This window comes from Streptopelia decaocto (assembly GCF_964273445.1).
Source record: "Streptopelia decaocto genome assembly, chromosome: 23".
NCBI classification, from domain to species: Eukaryota; Metazoa; Chordata; class Aves; order Columbiformes; family Columbidae; genus Streptopelia; species Streptopelia decaocto.
Genome location: NC_138678.1, coordinates 1882837 through 1896777, shown reverse-complemented (window position 1 = coordinate 1896777; position 13941 = coordinate 1882837). Strand labels below are relative to the sequence as shown.

The 13941-nt window shown below is 54.3% G+C and overlaps 1 protein-coding gene across 7 annotated transcripts in view; it reads left to right on the top strand.

Annotated features, from left to right (window-relative positions):
- MACF1 (microtubule actin crosslinking factor 1) overlaps positions 1–13941 on the top strand; it is a 130598-nt gene that overhangs the window by 112263 nt on the left and 4394 nt on the right. For 4 of the 7 annotated variants that reach the window (XM_082071590.1, XM_082071586.1, XM_082071585.1 and 1 more), the window contains exons 75-97: positions 66–239; positions 346–501; positions 655–852; positions 1571–1699; positions 2024–2197; positions 3211–3366; positions 3481–3687; positions 3821–3940; positions 4151–4320; positions 4486–4645; positions 5096–5290; positions 5953–6081; positions 6165–6308; positions 6687–6875; positions 7166–7283; positions 7644–7807; positions 8768–8930; positions 9352–9506; positions 9736–9810; positions 10485–10502; positions 12306–12423; positions 12887–13098; positions 13632–13742. In XM_082071590.1, coding sequence (XP_081927716.1) covers positions 66–239; positions 346–501; positions 655–852; positions 1571–1699; positions 2024–2197; positions 3211–3366; positions 3481–3687; positions 3821–3940; positions 4151–4320; positions 4486–4645; positions 5096–5290; positions 5953–6081; positions 6165–6308; positions 6687–6875; positions 7166–7283; positions 7644–7807; positions 8768–8930; positions 9352–9506; positions 9736–9810; positions 10485–10502; positions 12306–12423; positions 12887–13098; positions 13632–13742 — 3435 coding nt within the window. The remainder of the gene's footprint in view (positions 1–65; positions 240–345; positions 502–654; positions 853–1570; positions 1700–2023; positions 2198–3210; positions 3367–3480; positions 3688–3820; positions 3941–4150; positions 4321–4485; positions 4646–5095; positions 5291–5952; positions 6082–6164; positions 6309–6686; positions 6876–7165; positions 7284–7643; positions 7808–8767; positions 8931–9351; positions 9507–9735; positions 9811–10484; positions 10503–12305; positions 12424–12886; positions 13099–13631; positions 13743–13941) is intronic. The other 3 variants (XM_082071587.1, XM_082071588.1, XM_082071589.1) reach the window with 3 other exon arrangements.

Genomic DNA, 13941 nt, shown 5'->3' with positions numbered 1-13941 from the left:
ACATCACAAGGCTCACGCTTCAGTGATTCATTTTGTTCTGGTTTTTGTCCGGCTTGTTTTGGCAGGAGTTTAAAATGGAGGTTTACCAGCAGCAGATTGAGATGGAAAAGCTTAATCACCAAGGTGAACTGATGCTAAAAAAAGCTACAGATGAGACAGACAGAGACATCATAAAGGAACCACTGACAGAGCTGAAACATCTCTGGGAGAATCTGGGCGAGAAAATTGCTCATAGACAGGTAGGAAGAAGCCCTGGGCTCTCAAAAGCGCAAGGTTGAAGTTTGCTGGGATGCTTTCCATCCTTCCCAACCTCAATTTGCCTTTTCCATCCCTGTCCTTGCCCAGCACAAGCTGGAAGCCGCTCTCCTGGCACTGGGCCAGTTCCAGCACGCGTTGGCGGAGCTGATGGCCTGGCTGACCCACACTGAAGAGCTGCTTGATGCTCAAAAACCCATCAACGGGGACCCAAAAGTCATCGAGGTTGAACTTGCCAAGCACCATGTGAGTACTCCCGTTCCAGGCCCATTTTTAATCCATCCCCTTTGCAGGATTTTATTTCTCATGAAGGGTTTGGGTTGGTTCGAGTCCATGAGAACGCGCAAGAATTAAGAGGATGTCTGAAAGATACAACGTTTGCTACCATGTCCCATGTAGGTGCTGAAGAATGATGTCCTGGCCCACCAAGCAACTGTGGAGACGGTGAACAAAGCGGGCAACGAGCTGCTGGAGTCGAGCGCCGGGGATGACGCCAGCAGCCTGCGGAACCGCCTGGAGACGCTCAACTCGTGCTGGGAGTCGGTGCTGCAGAAGACGGAGGAGAGGGAGCAGCAGCTGCAGTCCACGCTGCAGCAGGTTGGGGAGATGCCTTGGGGCGGTGCTTTGCTGCGGAGGGTCCGCTTCCCCTTCACTTTGGGGAGAAATGAAGTGGGGAAGAAGTTAGAGACACACTGGGATTATTTTTAGGGAGGTTTTTCACTTAACTTTTAGTCCTGGAGTGGTTTGGAGCCTGCCTGGAATCATAGAATTGTTTTGGTTGGAAGAGGCGCTCAGGATCATTGAGTCCAACCATTAGCCCAACCCCAGCACTACCCCATGTCCTGAGAACCTCATGTCCGTCTGTCCAACCCTCCAGGGATGGTGACTCCAGCACTGCCCTGGGCAGCCTGTTCCAATGCCCCACAGCCCTTTGGGGAAGAAATTATTCCCAAGATCCAACCTCAACCTCCTCTAAACCCCAGATCTGCTCCCATCACACTTGTGCTCCAGCCCCTTCCCCAGCTCCATTCTCTTCTCTCAACTCCAGCACCTCAAGGGCTTTCTTGGTGTGAGGGGCCCAAAACTGACCCCAGGATTTGAGGTTTGGCCTCCCCAGTGCCCAGCGCAGGGGGAAAAGCATCACAGGACCCCAGCACAGACGTGGCTAAGGATATATCGTGTATAACCAAAGTGCTGCTGCATCCAGCTCTGCCACTTTATCTGGTTTTTGGAGCGAACACAGTGTTAATCCTGGCGCATGATCAATGGCGGCTGATATCATCTGATCTGTGGACGATTATATGTTCCCGAACAGGCCCAGGGTTTCCATGGTGAGATTGAAGACTTCCTCCTGTGGCTAACGAGGATGGAGAGCCAATTGTCGGCATCGAAACCCACAGGAGGTCTGCCAGAAACTGCCCGGGAACAACTCAATGCCCACATGGTAATTTCTTAGGAGAGATTTTCTTTTTAGTGCTTTTAATTCAGCAGGCTCCTGTCTGTCAAATATCACCATCAAAACTTCTCGCTTCTTTATCTGATGGGAAGAAGAGTGCTTTCTGCTCTCTTCTTACCGATAATTTTCCACTTGATGCCTGGGACAAGCATCATGATGCTTTAAGCACCTGTCTCTGCTCGTGGTGACACGCGGCTGTCACTTTGCTGCCTGCCCTGAACCTTATTTTCTTGTCACCCTGAGACTCAGTGAGTCATGGCCCCTCTTTGGGCTCTTTCTTTCTCCAACCCTTGGGTGGTGTCTCCCTCGCAGGAGCTGTACGGGCAGCTGAAAGCCAAGGAGGACGTGTACAGTCAGCTGCTGGCCAAGGGGCGCCTGATGCTGCTGAACCGCGACGACTCGGGCTCCGGCTCCAAGACGGAGCAAAGCGTCGCGCTGCTGGAGCAGAAATGGTGTCTGGTCAGCACCAAGATGGAGGAGAGAAAGGTAATTTGGTGGAGTCATGAAATCACGGCATCATTTTGGTTGTAAAGCCCCTCAAGATCATCGAGTCCAACCGTTCCCCACCCCTGTCCCTGCCCCATGTCCTGAGAACCTCATGTCCGTCTGTCCAACCCTCCAGGGATGGTGACTCCAGCACTGCCCTGGGCAGCCTGTTCCAATGCCCCACAGCCCTTTGGGGAGGAAATTGTTCCTAAATCCAACCTCAACCTCCCCTGGCACAACTTGAGGCCGTTTCCTCTCATCCTGCCCTTGCCCCATGAGCTGGTCGCTCTCAGCGTTGCTGCTCAGCTTTCCCATGGGCGATGGAGACCATCAGGGCTGGGGAGGAGGATTTTTGGACAACCCTTTGGTTGCACAGCTTGAGTTTGTCTTTCAGGTGGTGCTGTCTGAGCATAAAGCTGCTTTTTCTTTTTTTTTTTTAATAAATAGTTGTCGGAATTGCTTAAATCACAGAGAAAAATGAGAGTAAAATAGCATTTTGGGTTAATTTAGAGGAGCGGTGGGAAGAAGCGTCCTGCAGCTCTGAAAGGCAGCCTTTGTTGGTCCCCTGCAAGCCAGCAGGCCAAATCCTCCTCCGAGCTGACTCCTTCCGAGGCTTTTGGCCGGTGATGAGATAAAACAAGGGACGCGGTGGCCTCGGCCCAGAATAAATTTGCTGCACCGCAGCTGTTACCATCAAAACATCCCCCACCTTGTTCACCGAGCCGCTCTCCCACGGCGATCCCGTGCTGGGGGTGACACGGCAGCTGCTGCCTATGGAGTTCCCCCCTTCCAGGGGCGATTCTTGTTTGGAAAGCAAGTGATGGCTTTCACCAGAACCCCCTCCTCTTGGGAAACAAGCGGCGTTGCCGGGCTGATGAGGTTCCTGTTCGAGGGACGTTTTGGTGGCGACACAAAGGCCGCCTCTGTCTGCGGAACCGCGGATCCTGAGCCCTCACCCTCCGTCTTGTGGCTTTGTTTTCTCTCCCTCCTTTTCTCCCTCCTCGCTGCGACAGGCGAAGCTGGAGGAAGCTCTAGCCCTGGCCACGGATTTCCAGAACTCCCTCCAGGATTTCATCAACTGGCTGACGCTGGCCGAGCAAAGCCTGAACATCGCGCCCCCGGCCAGCCTCATCCTCGCCGCCGTGCTGGCCCAGATCGACGAGCACAAGGTACCGGCCCCGCGAGCACCCAGCGGCTCCCCGGGGTGGAGGGGATGAGGGTGGCACCCTTGGGTGCTTGCAGGTACGTCCCCTTGCAGACAGGAGAACGTTTGCCATCCGCAGGTGTTTGCCAATGAGGTGAACGCTCACCGGGATCGGATCATCGAGCTGGACCAAACCGGGAACCAGCTCAAGTTTCTCAGTCAGAAGCAGGATGTGGTGTTGATCAAGAACCTGCTGGTGAGCGTCCAGTCGCGCTGGGAGAAGGTCGTCCAGCGCTCGGTGGAGCGGGGACGGGCTCTGGATGATGCCAGGAAGCGAGCCAAGCAGGTGAGAAACGTGGGAAGGGTGTGATAGAGCCCAAGGTGTTGTCAGCCTTGGAGAGCAGGAGGTCCCAAGAACAGAAAGGGACTGGGGACACCACCAGTGTTACCTTTCAGACTTTGCTGCTGTTTCTTTGCAGTTCCACGAAGCTTGGAAGAAACTGGTTGATTGGCTGGAGGATGCAGAGAATCACCTGGACTCCGAGCTGGAGATTTCAAACGATCCTGACAAAATCAAGCTCCAGCTCTCCAAACACAAGGTAGAGCTTTGCACAAGCCAGATGGGTGCTGGACGCTGGGTGGAAGGGGGGAGCAGGGTGACATTTCTGTTGTCAGGACAGGGGAGAGTCTCGTCCACACCTGCACTACCATGGAAAACATTCAGCTGGGGACCTTCACGAGCGCTGTGTGTCTTCAGAGAGGCAAGGCCAGGCATTCTGAAGCAGTTTTGTTTTCTCTCCGCTTCCCAGGAGTTCCAGAAGACGCTGGGGGGGAAGCAGCCCGTCTATGACACTACCATCAGGACGGGCAGGGCCCTCAAGGAGAAAGCCTTGCTTGCAGATGACACTCAAAAGCTGGACAATTTACTGGGAGAAGTCCGGGATAAGTGGGACACGGTGTGCGGCAAATCTGTGGAAAGGTGAGTCCAGCCCAACGTTGCACCAACAGCGCTTGTTTGCCACGACTCTTCTCAAAGGGGAGAGCAGAGGTGGGGAGGTGATTTCATGGGGCGGTTGGGTCACTGGGATATGACAAACAGAGGTGAGTTTGTTGATGGAAGCTCACAGGGATGTTTGTTTTCCAGGCAGCACAAGCTGGAAGAAGCCCTCTTGTTCTCTGGGCAGTTCATGGATGCGCTGCAGGCCTTGGTGGATTGGCTCTACAAGGTGGAGCCCCAGTTGGCTGAAGACCAGCCAGTCCATGGTGATCTGGATCTGGTCATGAACCTGATGGACGCTCACAAGGTGAGAGTGCCTTTCCCAGCTCTTCTCTGGGATGTGAGCGGGGCTTGTCGTCCCCAAGAGCCAAAGGACAGAGGAGCCGGAGTTGGTGCCGCGCTGCGGAGCTGCGTCTCGCTGCTCTGCGTTGCTGCGGTGGACAAGGAGGACAAAAATAGGGCAAAAAAATGAGAAGAAACATTTACGTTGCTGGGAAGGTTAGAGGAGATGGAGCTCTGCTCTTCTGAGATGCCATCAGTCAGATATGCTGAAGGTTTGGTTTTAAGAGTTATCTGAATTATAGTGTCTATAAACTATGGATATGGACATTAATCCGTGGTGCGATGGATCCCTGATGCGGGTACAGAACCCCAATTCCAGACTATTTCAGATGTGCCCCCCTGTTTTTCTTTCCCCACATGAATCGACCCGCTGGGACCGACTCACCCGCTCGGCTTCTGCCCTCTGTCCTTCCAGGTTTTCCAGAAGGAGCTGGGGAAGCGCACGGGGACGGTCCAGGTGCTCAAACGTTCCGGCCGGGAGCTCATTGAGAACAGCCGGGACGACACGACCTGGGTGAAGGTGCAGCTGCAGGAGCTGAGCAACCGCTGGGACACGGTGTGCAAGCTGTCCGTGTCCAAACAGACCCGCCTGGAGCAGGCTTTGAAACAGGTGAGCACAAAGCTGCGGGTGGAAATGGTCTCGGAAAGCTTTGCTGGGCTCCGGGTTTGCACCGAGAGGTCAATACCAACCTCAGACAAAGATGGTTTTGCCCAGGGACTGATCGCCTGGCCGAGCAGGTCACCCCAACCCCGCAGCAGTAACCAGTGAGAACTGCAAAGCAGTGGGTTGGCCTCAGTTATTTCCTTATTCTTTTCCCCAAAGAAGAGCTGATAAAAGCTGATGTGAAAAGGGAGGATGAAAAGATCTCGCTGGCATGCACAGCAGGAACAGAGCGGCGATCAGAGACCGCTGTTTGCTGATGTCAAGTGCAAAAGAGAGACGCAGATTGAAGCTGAAAAAAAAATAAGTCAGAGAGTTTTAAGTAGTTTTAATATCAAGTAGGCAATTTACAGAATAAACTGCCAAGGTGCCAAGTTGATCAGTATACAGGTAGTTGTGCTGGTTTTAAAAGCATTTGGTTCTTCGGTGCAGCTGAAGAGGAGGAAGGTGCTGGCTGCTGTTGGACCCGTCTGCGGGTGCCGTAGGGCTTGTTTTCCCCTTTTTAAATGAGTTTTTCAAGTCCCTTTCAGCCCTTTGTCTCTCCAGCTCCCGGCAGTGGGTGCAGTGTCCTGTTTTGGGGGAGGAGGGCTAACGTGGTGCTCTTGTCGCAGGCGGAGGAGTTCCGCACGGCCGTGCACGGGCTGCTGGAGTGGCTGTCGGAGGCCGAGCAGTCCCTGCGCTTTCGGGGAGCGCTTCCCGACGACGCCGAGTCCTTGCAGTCCCTCATCGACACGCACAAGGTAGCGGGGAAGCTCTGAAACGCGACCCGAGCGAAAATCAACAGTGGGGAATATCAGCGAATGATTCATTTGGGCTTTTCCAGGAGTTCATGAAGAAAGTGGAGGAGAAGAGAGTGGATGTGAACGCAGCGGTGGGCATGGGGGAGGTGATCCTGGCCGCTTGCCATCCCGACTGCATCACCACCATCAAGCACTGGATCACCATCATCCGGGCCAGGTTTGAGGAGGTGAGTCCTCCAGGCTGGTGGTCCCAGCAGGGATTGGAGAATCATAGAACCATAGGATAGTTTGGGTTGAAGGGCCCTTCCCAGCTCCCCCAGTGCCCCCCGTGCCATGAGCAGGGACATCTTCACCAGCTCAGGTTGCTCAGAGCCCCGTCCAGCCTGGCCTGGGATGTCTCCAGGGATGGTTCATCCACCACCTCTCTGGCCAACCTGGGCCAGGCTCTCACCACCCTCAGGCCAACAATTCCTCCTCATGTCCAGCCTGAATCTCCCTCCTTTAGTTTAAACCATCACCCCTTGTCCTATCACCACTGCTCAAAGGTCTGTCCGTGTGGTGGCGGGTCCTGCCCAGGCTCACGGTCACCTCTGCGTCCCCACCAGGTTCTGACGTGGGCGAAGCAGCACCAGCAGCGACTGGAGTCGGCGCTTTCCGAGCTGGTGGCGAACGCGGAGCTTCTGGAAGAGCTCCTGGCTTGGATCCAGTGGGCTGAGACAACCCTGATCCAGCGGGACCAGGACTCAATGCCACAAAATATCGATCAGGTCAAAGCTCTCATCTCCGAACACCAGGTGAGCACTCAGGAGAGGGGCTGGGAGGCGTTTTTTCCTGCCCCCCATGCAGGAGGCATTAACTTCTTTGGGAAGTCGCTATGAAAACAGCCTGTGACCCAACCTGGCAGCAAAGCCACCTCAGGGGACAAACTGCAGCATTGGCAGATCCAAACCAACCCCATCACTGGTGCTTAATGCCCCCATCTCGTTTGCAGGCTTCACATGGCCCAAGGAGGGTCTGGAGCAGCAAGAGACTCAAAACATCTCAAAACTGCCAATGTTTTCTTGTCCCTTCCATATTTTGACAGTCCTTCATGGAGGAGATGACACGGAAACAGCCAGACGTGGACCGGGTCACCAAGACGTACAAGAGGAAAGCGACTGAGCCCCCCCACGGGCCTTTCATCGACAAGTCCCGCAGCAACAGTACGTCTGTGCTCTATATGCAGCTCATGGAGGAAATGAACCGCATAGGAAGCTCGTTAACTGTGATTATCAATTAACGAGGCATCCTGCATTGACAGCCACGAGGAAGGCGGTTGGGACTTGTTGGGAGGGGACAATCCAGGTGGCATTTGCCAAAACACCGTGTCGCTGCTCTTCGCTTTGTCTCTGCAGCCGCTTTGCGATGAGGTTTTGGGTTATTTAAAGTCCTTTCTCTAAGTCAGCGCCCAACAGGAATCCCCAATAACAAAATATATTCCATCACTGCTCTTTCCTGACCCACTCAGACTCCACGAACCCACCACCGCCACCTCAAACGATTCCTTTTCCCTTGTTTTCCAGGGAAATCGCTGAGCCAGGCCGCACCACCCAGCATGCCCATCATCTCCCAGTCGGAAACCAAGAACCCGCGGATCAACCAGCTCTCGGCGCGCTGGCAGCAGGTCTGGCTGCTGGCGCTGGAGCGGCAGCGCAAGCTCAACGATGCCCTGGACAGACTGGAGGAGGTACCGCCCGCGTTCCCTACATCTCTGCTGCCCCTTCAGTTGCCCAGCTCAATGTTCATTCTGAAAACTACCTCCTGTAATTAACATTAATGAACCGCTTTGCACCCCTGCAGTCGGTATCTGTAGTGGTAGCGGCGGCCAGGCCTGCTTTACTCCTAGTAATTAGTCTAACAATTACTGTCTCTTATCTTTTCCCAAACATCTAATGGAACTTTTGTTTTCATTTATGCTTAACAAAGCAGCTATGCCCAGAAGTGAGTGGTTATTTTTGGTTTTTTCATCTTTTGTTGCTTTTGCTGTAGGTCAGTTCAGTTTCTACGTATTAATGTTCTTTTCTTTGTTGCTTTGAACTCCCGAGAATGTTTAGAGAAAACAACCAAAAAAAGAGTTATACAAATTGTCGCGTTACCTCGCTGTGAGCTGCTTGAGCTGGTGGGGTCGTGGGAGTCATTTTGGGGGGGTGTTAATTTAAATTGGAGGGCGAGAGGCTCGTCAGAGGCTGCTGGGCCAGTGTTTGCAGAGCTGAGATTGTGCCCCAGCCGCTCTCTTACCTGGAAGATGAGCAAAAACTCCCTTCTTGGCCGCTTAGGGGGAAAGGGAGAGGGAAGGTTTGTCCCCAAAATGGTGCCAGCGATGGGGATTCCTCCCGGGCAGACCCTGGCGAGTCGTTAGGTGAAATCCCGGCCGAGGAAGCGTCCCCAAAAGCCCGAGCAGGGACAGGGTGTGTGTGTGTGTGTCCATGTGCGAGTAGCTGATATCTCTGCGTGTTTGTCCCACCCTGGGGGATGCTGCATCCCGTGTCGATGGCTGTCGGCTGCGCTGTGTGTCCTTCTGTTCCTCAAAGCCCCCTCGTTAACGAGGGTCGTCTGAATTAAGCCAGATAAACCTTCCCGGGCGGGTGGGTTTGGGTGCTGCTCCTGTGGGGGTTTCTCCTGCTGACTCTTGCGGGTTCCCTTCCAGTTGAAGGAGTTTGCAAACTTCGACTTCGATGTCTGGCGGAAGAAATACATGCGCTGGATGAACCACAAGAAATCCCGCGTCATGGATTTCTTCCGGCGCATCGACAAAGACCAAGACGGGAAGATCACCCGGCAGGAGTTTATCGACGGCATCCTGGCTTCTAGTAAGTCCCTGCCTGGACGGAGCTTGGAAAATAGAATCACAGGATAATTGTAGTTGGAAAAGGCCCTTAGGATCGTGGAGTCCACCCATAACCCACCCCTGGCACTGCCCCATGTCCTGAGAACCTCATCTCTGTTCAACCGTCCAGGGATGGTGACTCCAGCACTGCCCTGGGCAGCCTGTTCCAATGCCCCACAGCCCTTTGGGGAAGAAATTGTTCCTAAATCCAACCTCAACCTCCCCTGGCGCAACTTGAGGCCGTTTCCTCTGCTCCTGTCCCTTGTTCCTGGGGAGCAGAGCCCAACACCCTCCCTGGCCACCCTGGTGTGACAAGGTTGTCCCTGCTCAAGGCCCAAGATGCAGATGACACTCTGACTCTGATCAGGTCGCACCGTCAGCCCCTCATTTCTCTCCCGTTCCAGAGTTCCCCACCACCAAGCTGGAGATGACGGCGGTTGCCGACATCTTTGACCGTGACGGCGACGGCTACATCGATTACTATGAGTTTGTGGCCGCTCTCCATCCCAACAAGGATGCCTACCGCCCCACCACCGATGCCGACAAGATCGAGGACGAGGTGAAGCACCCAAAGAGACGGGCGCTGGGCGTGCGGGTGGCTCAGGCTGCGGGGAAGACAAAAAGGAGGGGAAAAAATAGGATTGTGGTGGTGCTGAGCTAAAATAATTGACTGGTGCCACCAGTACCTGGTGTGATTTTGAAGGGCTGTGTAGGGCTGTGTGTTGTCCAAGCTTTTTGGGGAGAAACGTGCAAAATCCTGGTCCCTTACCTGTCTTTGCTGCTGGCAGGTCACCCGGCAAGTGGCCCAGTGCAAGTGCGCCAAGAGGTTCCAAGTGGAGCAGATCGGCGAGAACAAATACCGGGTAAGGCAGAGGGGGCCAAATCCTGCCCTGGCGGCACAAACCCTGTTCCCCCTCCCCACCCGGGGAGGGGTCCCCGTTTGGGGGTGCCCAGCGCGGTGTGGGGGACGGAGCGGCTGAGCCGTGTTTGCCCAGGGTGTTCCCCGAATCGGGAGAACATAAAAGTGTCCCTGTTCTGGGGCACCCGCCGCCCCGTGAAACGCCGCATTCACCGCGCCGGCGCCCGCCCTTGAACTTCTGCTGGCGGACGAGTGTACCTTACGCTGGTGTTTTTCTTAGCGGCCTCCCGAAGAAGGGAGAATAATTTCCTTAAAGAATCTCTTTGTAACGTGGCTTGTTTATGTTTCGAATCGTTCCCTGAGGTCAAACCGGCGCAAGGAGCCGGCGGCGCTGCCCACGTTCCCGCCCACGGGTTTTTGGGGGTGATGCTCCAACCGGGAGGAGCCAAACCACAGGGCTCACCCCCCCCAAATCTGCACCGGCCCTGAGCTTCTCCCTTCCACTCAAATACCATAAACCCCCCGGATTTCTAACTCCCCGCAGTTAACAGTTTTCATTATTATTGCACTGTTAATCCCATAAATGTTTTTCTTGTTTTTTCTTCCCCCTCCTCTTCCTCTGGACTTTCCTTCCCCCTCCCCATCCCCTCTCCCCCCACAACTCTTCCCCCTCCGTAGTTCTTCCTCGGCAATCAGGTACAGTTTGCCTTGCGATGCTGTCTCTCAACTCCTTCTCTATGTTTTTGTTAACAAATGTAGCTTTGTGTGTCCATTCGCTCTGGTTTCGGTGCTGCGGGAGGATGAGCTGTGAGCGCTGCTCAGCAGAGCCTGGTCCAGACGAGCGCTTAAGCTGGGGGGGCACCCCAAAATAAAGGGAAAAATTCAATGGAAAAAAGCAGAATTTGACAAAATTTAAGAGATTTTTTCGCTCCGTGGCTCCCTTCTCAGATACATTAGGGATGTTGATGGTAAGCAGTGGCAAACCACAGCGTCCTGCGGTGGGGAGCACTGGGATACTGGTGGGGAGCACTGGGATACTGGTGAGGAGCACTGGGACGCTGGTGAGCTCGTGCTCGGGGTCCCTTTGGGCAACCTGGATTAAATCACAGGGTGCAAGTACCGGCAGGACGGCTGTACCAGGCTCTGGGTGGGTTTGGGTCGCAATCACCGTGGAATGAGAATGCCGAGTGTCCACCCCTTTAATCCCGTAGGTAACGATAATTAATCATCCCCACCGTACCCACTGAGTAACTCCTAACGGGAGCAGAGCTCCCACAACCCGCATGTATCCCCGTTCCCGTCAGGAGATGAACGGTGCAGCTTCTTTTTAGCATGTGGAACAGTGATGCCCCACCAAAAACGTGCCCAATAAAAGAAAGAATCTTGGATGTCAGAAGCGGACGGATCCAAGAGAGCTCTGGCTTTCATTTAGACAGTGATGATAGGAGAATTTTCAACAGCGACTGAAAAAGAACATGGAAGTGGCAGTGGGGATGAGAACTGACCCGTCCCTGGTGCGCCCTGGTGCAGAAGCAGCTCTCGAAGCGCAGTCCAGGGTCCCACGTCCCCGCGGGAAGGAGGGTCGGAGATGCCGTCACCTCTTGCCATGACCCATCTGTGTGGCTTTGCACTCTCTGTTGTCATTTAGTCTCTTGTTTTTTACATTCTTACCCACCCAGCAAAGAAGTTGCTGCTTTTTTAAACATGTTTTTAACCATTCTGAAGATGGTTTTGCTTTCCAAGGCCATTTCCCTTATCTTCTCATCGCAGCAGGTGCTCTGTAGACCTGGATGCAGAGCTGCTGCATCCACACCAGGTCCTGCCCAGGTCCCAATTCCTGGGCTTGGCCGTCCAGGAGCTTTAGGGACCTTTGACAAACACACACATGCTTCCGATTCATGGTGCGCTCCTTGGAAATCGCAGGTGTTTCAAATCACTAATGAACATTGCAATCACTAATCAACATTGCTGCGGGATTCCTGCCTGGATTCCCATCACTCTGCACTCACCGAAACATCCTCACGGGGCGATCTCTTGTGGCGGGGGCTTGTTTTTTGGCTGGTGGGGTCAAGTCTGAGGCTCGGTGGAATCCCTGGGCCTCACACTTGATGACGGGAGGTTTCTGGCTCAGCGGTGATGAATCAGATGGCTCTTTTCCACATGGGCTGCACCAGGGGGGTCGTTGCGTTGCCAGCCTCTATTTCCTTCACGGTAAAAGGAAAAACTACAATTTTGGCTGAGGAAACCCATCCAAAGACCAAATTCCAAATTCTCCTTTGCTGCTCTAAAAAATTCCAGCGTTAAAACTGAACGATTTGGGTGGTTTCGTCACCTTAAAACCACGCAGCGGAAAAACTCCTTGTAAATTGGAACTAGCCTGTATTCAACAGATCAAACAGACGTTTCCAGTGGCTTTGCCCTGGTGCAGCCTGCTGCGGGAAGGAGCCCGGTGTCCCCGTTGTGTCCCCCCGTCTCTGAACTGTCCCCTTGGCTCCGCAGTTCGGCGATTCCCAACAGCTGCGCCTGGTCCGGATCCTGCGCAGCACGGTCATGGTTCGCGTCGGCGGAGGCTGGATGGCCCTGGATGAGTTCTTAGTGAAGAACGATCCTTGCAGAGGTAAGAGGGTTCCTTGGTTTTATACAACTGAGGTGGTTTGGAGTTTGAGAACTGGTCTGTGAATGAGCAAATGGGACCTGACTGGGAGACACCACCAGCAGGGACCACAGAATCACAGGATGGTTTGGGGTGGAGGGACCTTCCCAGCTCCCCCAGTGCCCCCCTGCCATGAGCAGGGACATCTTCACCAGCTCAGGTTGCTCAGAGCCCCGTCCAGCCTGGCCTGGGATGTCTCCAGGGATGGTTCATCCACCACCTCTCTGGCCAACCTGGGCCAGGCTCTCACCACCCTCAGGGCAACAATTTAATCCTCATGTCCAGCCTGAATCTTACTCCTTTAGTTTAAAACCATCACCCCTTGTCCTGTCACAACAGACCCTACGTAAGCCCTGACCCCCTGAGCCCCGGTATTGGCATCAAGCCCACACAAACCTCAGCTCTCCTCTCCTTTGTCCCCTTCCAGCACGAGGACGGACCAACCTCGAACTCCGGGAGAAGTTCATCCTGCCAGAGGGAGCCTCCCAGGGGATGACCCCCTTCCGATCGCGAGGCCGAAGGTCCAAACCCTCCTCCCGAGCGGCCTCCCCGACGCGATCCAGTTCCAGTGCCAGCCAGAGCAACCACAGCTGTGCCTCCATGCCGTCCTCCCCCGCCACGCCGGCCAGCGGAGCCAAGGTGGGGTTTGCGCGTCTTTCCTCTCCTTTAGATCCTGGTGGCCTCCAAACTCCATCCTGGTGGTCTCCAGACTCCATCCTGGTGGCCTCCAAACTCCATCCTGGTGGCCTCCAAACCCCATCCTGGTGGTCCCCAGACCTGGGGAGCTGGAGGAGGAAGGTTGGGGATGAGGAGCTGGATGGTTCCTGCGCTCTCTGGTTGTCCATGTAGTGGGATGGGATGGGGCAGGACGGGTTTTCAGCCCCAGCTCGTGGTTGTGTGACAGGTGGCGGCTCCTGGTCCCCCAGGCAGGGCCGTGGCACAGGGAGAAGCCATCGCCTATCATCTCTCCTTCCCTACTGCATGCATGTTTTATTTCATCATATTTGGTTTTTTTTTCCCATTTATTTTAATTTATATATTTCCCGTTTGCTTCTCGTTCCATTTTAGTGCTGTTTTCCCCCCTCATTCCAGATACTTTTCCGTTTCTTTTGGTTTTATTTCACTCACTTCCATCTCCCCCCCCTCCCCTCCTTGGATTTTCCATTTCGCAGACTCCACATCACTTCTCCCGATGTTATGACAAACCCTGGTTGATAAACAGTAAAGCGGGCACCCCCCTGAGGGGATTCGATTATTCCGACTTCCAGCTCCCGAGCGCCGAGGTAGAGTATGGGCCGGCAGCCCCAGGACCTGCCCGCGGCCGCAGCGCCGCTCGCACCGACAAATCCTCCTTTTTGCCTGGTTTTAACGCTTTTCTTGTGATAGAGCAGCGCTTGGTAGCACCGCTAACGCTCGGACTGTTAGCGTTTTTCATGGGTTTCGAACTCGGATTAAAACGCCAAAAAAAATATATATATATAT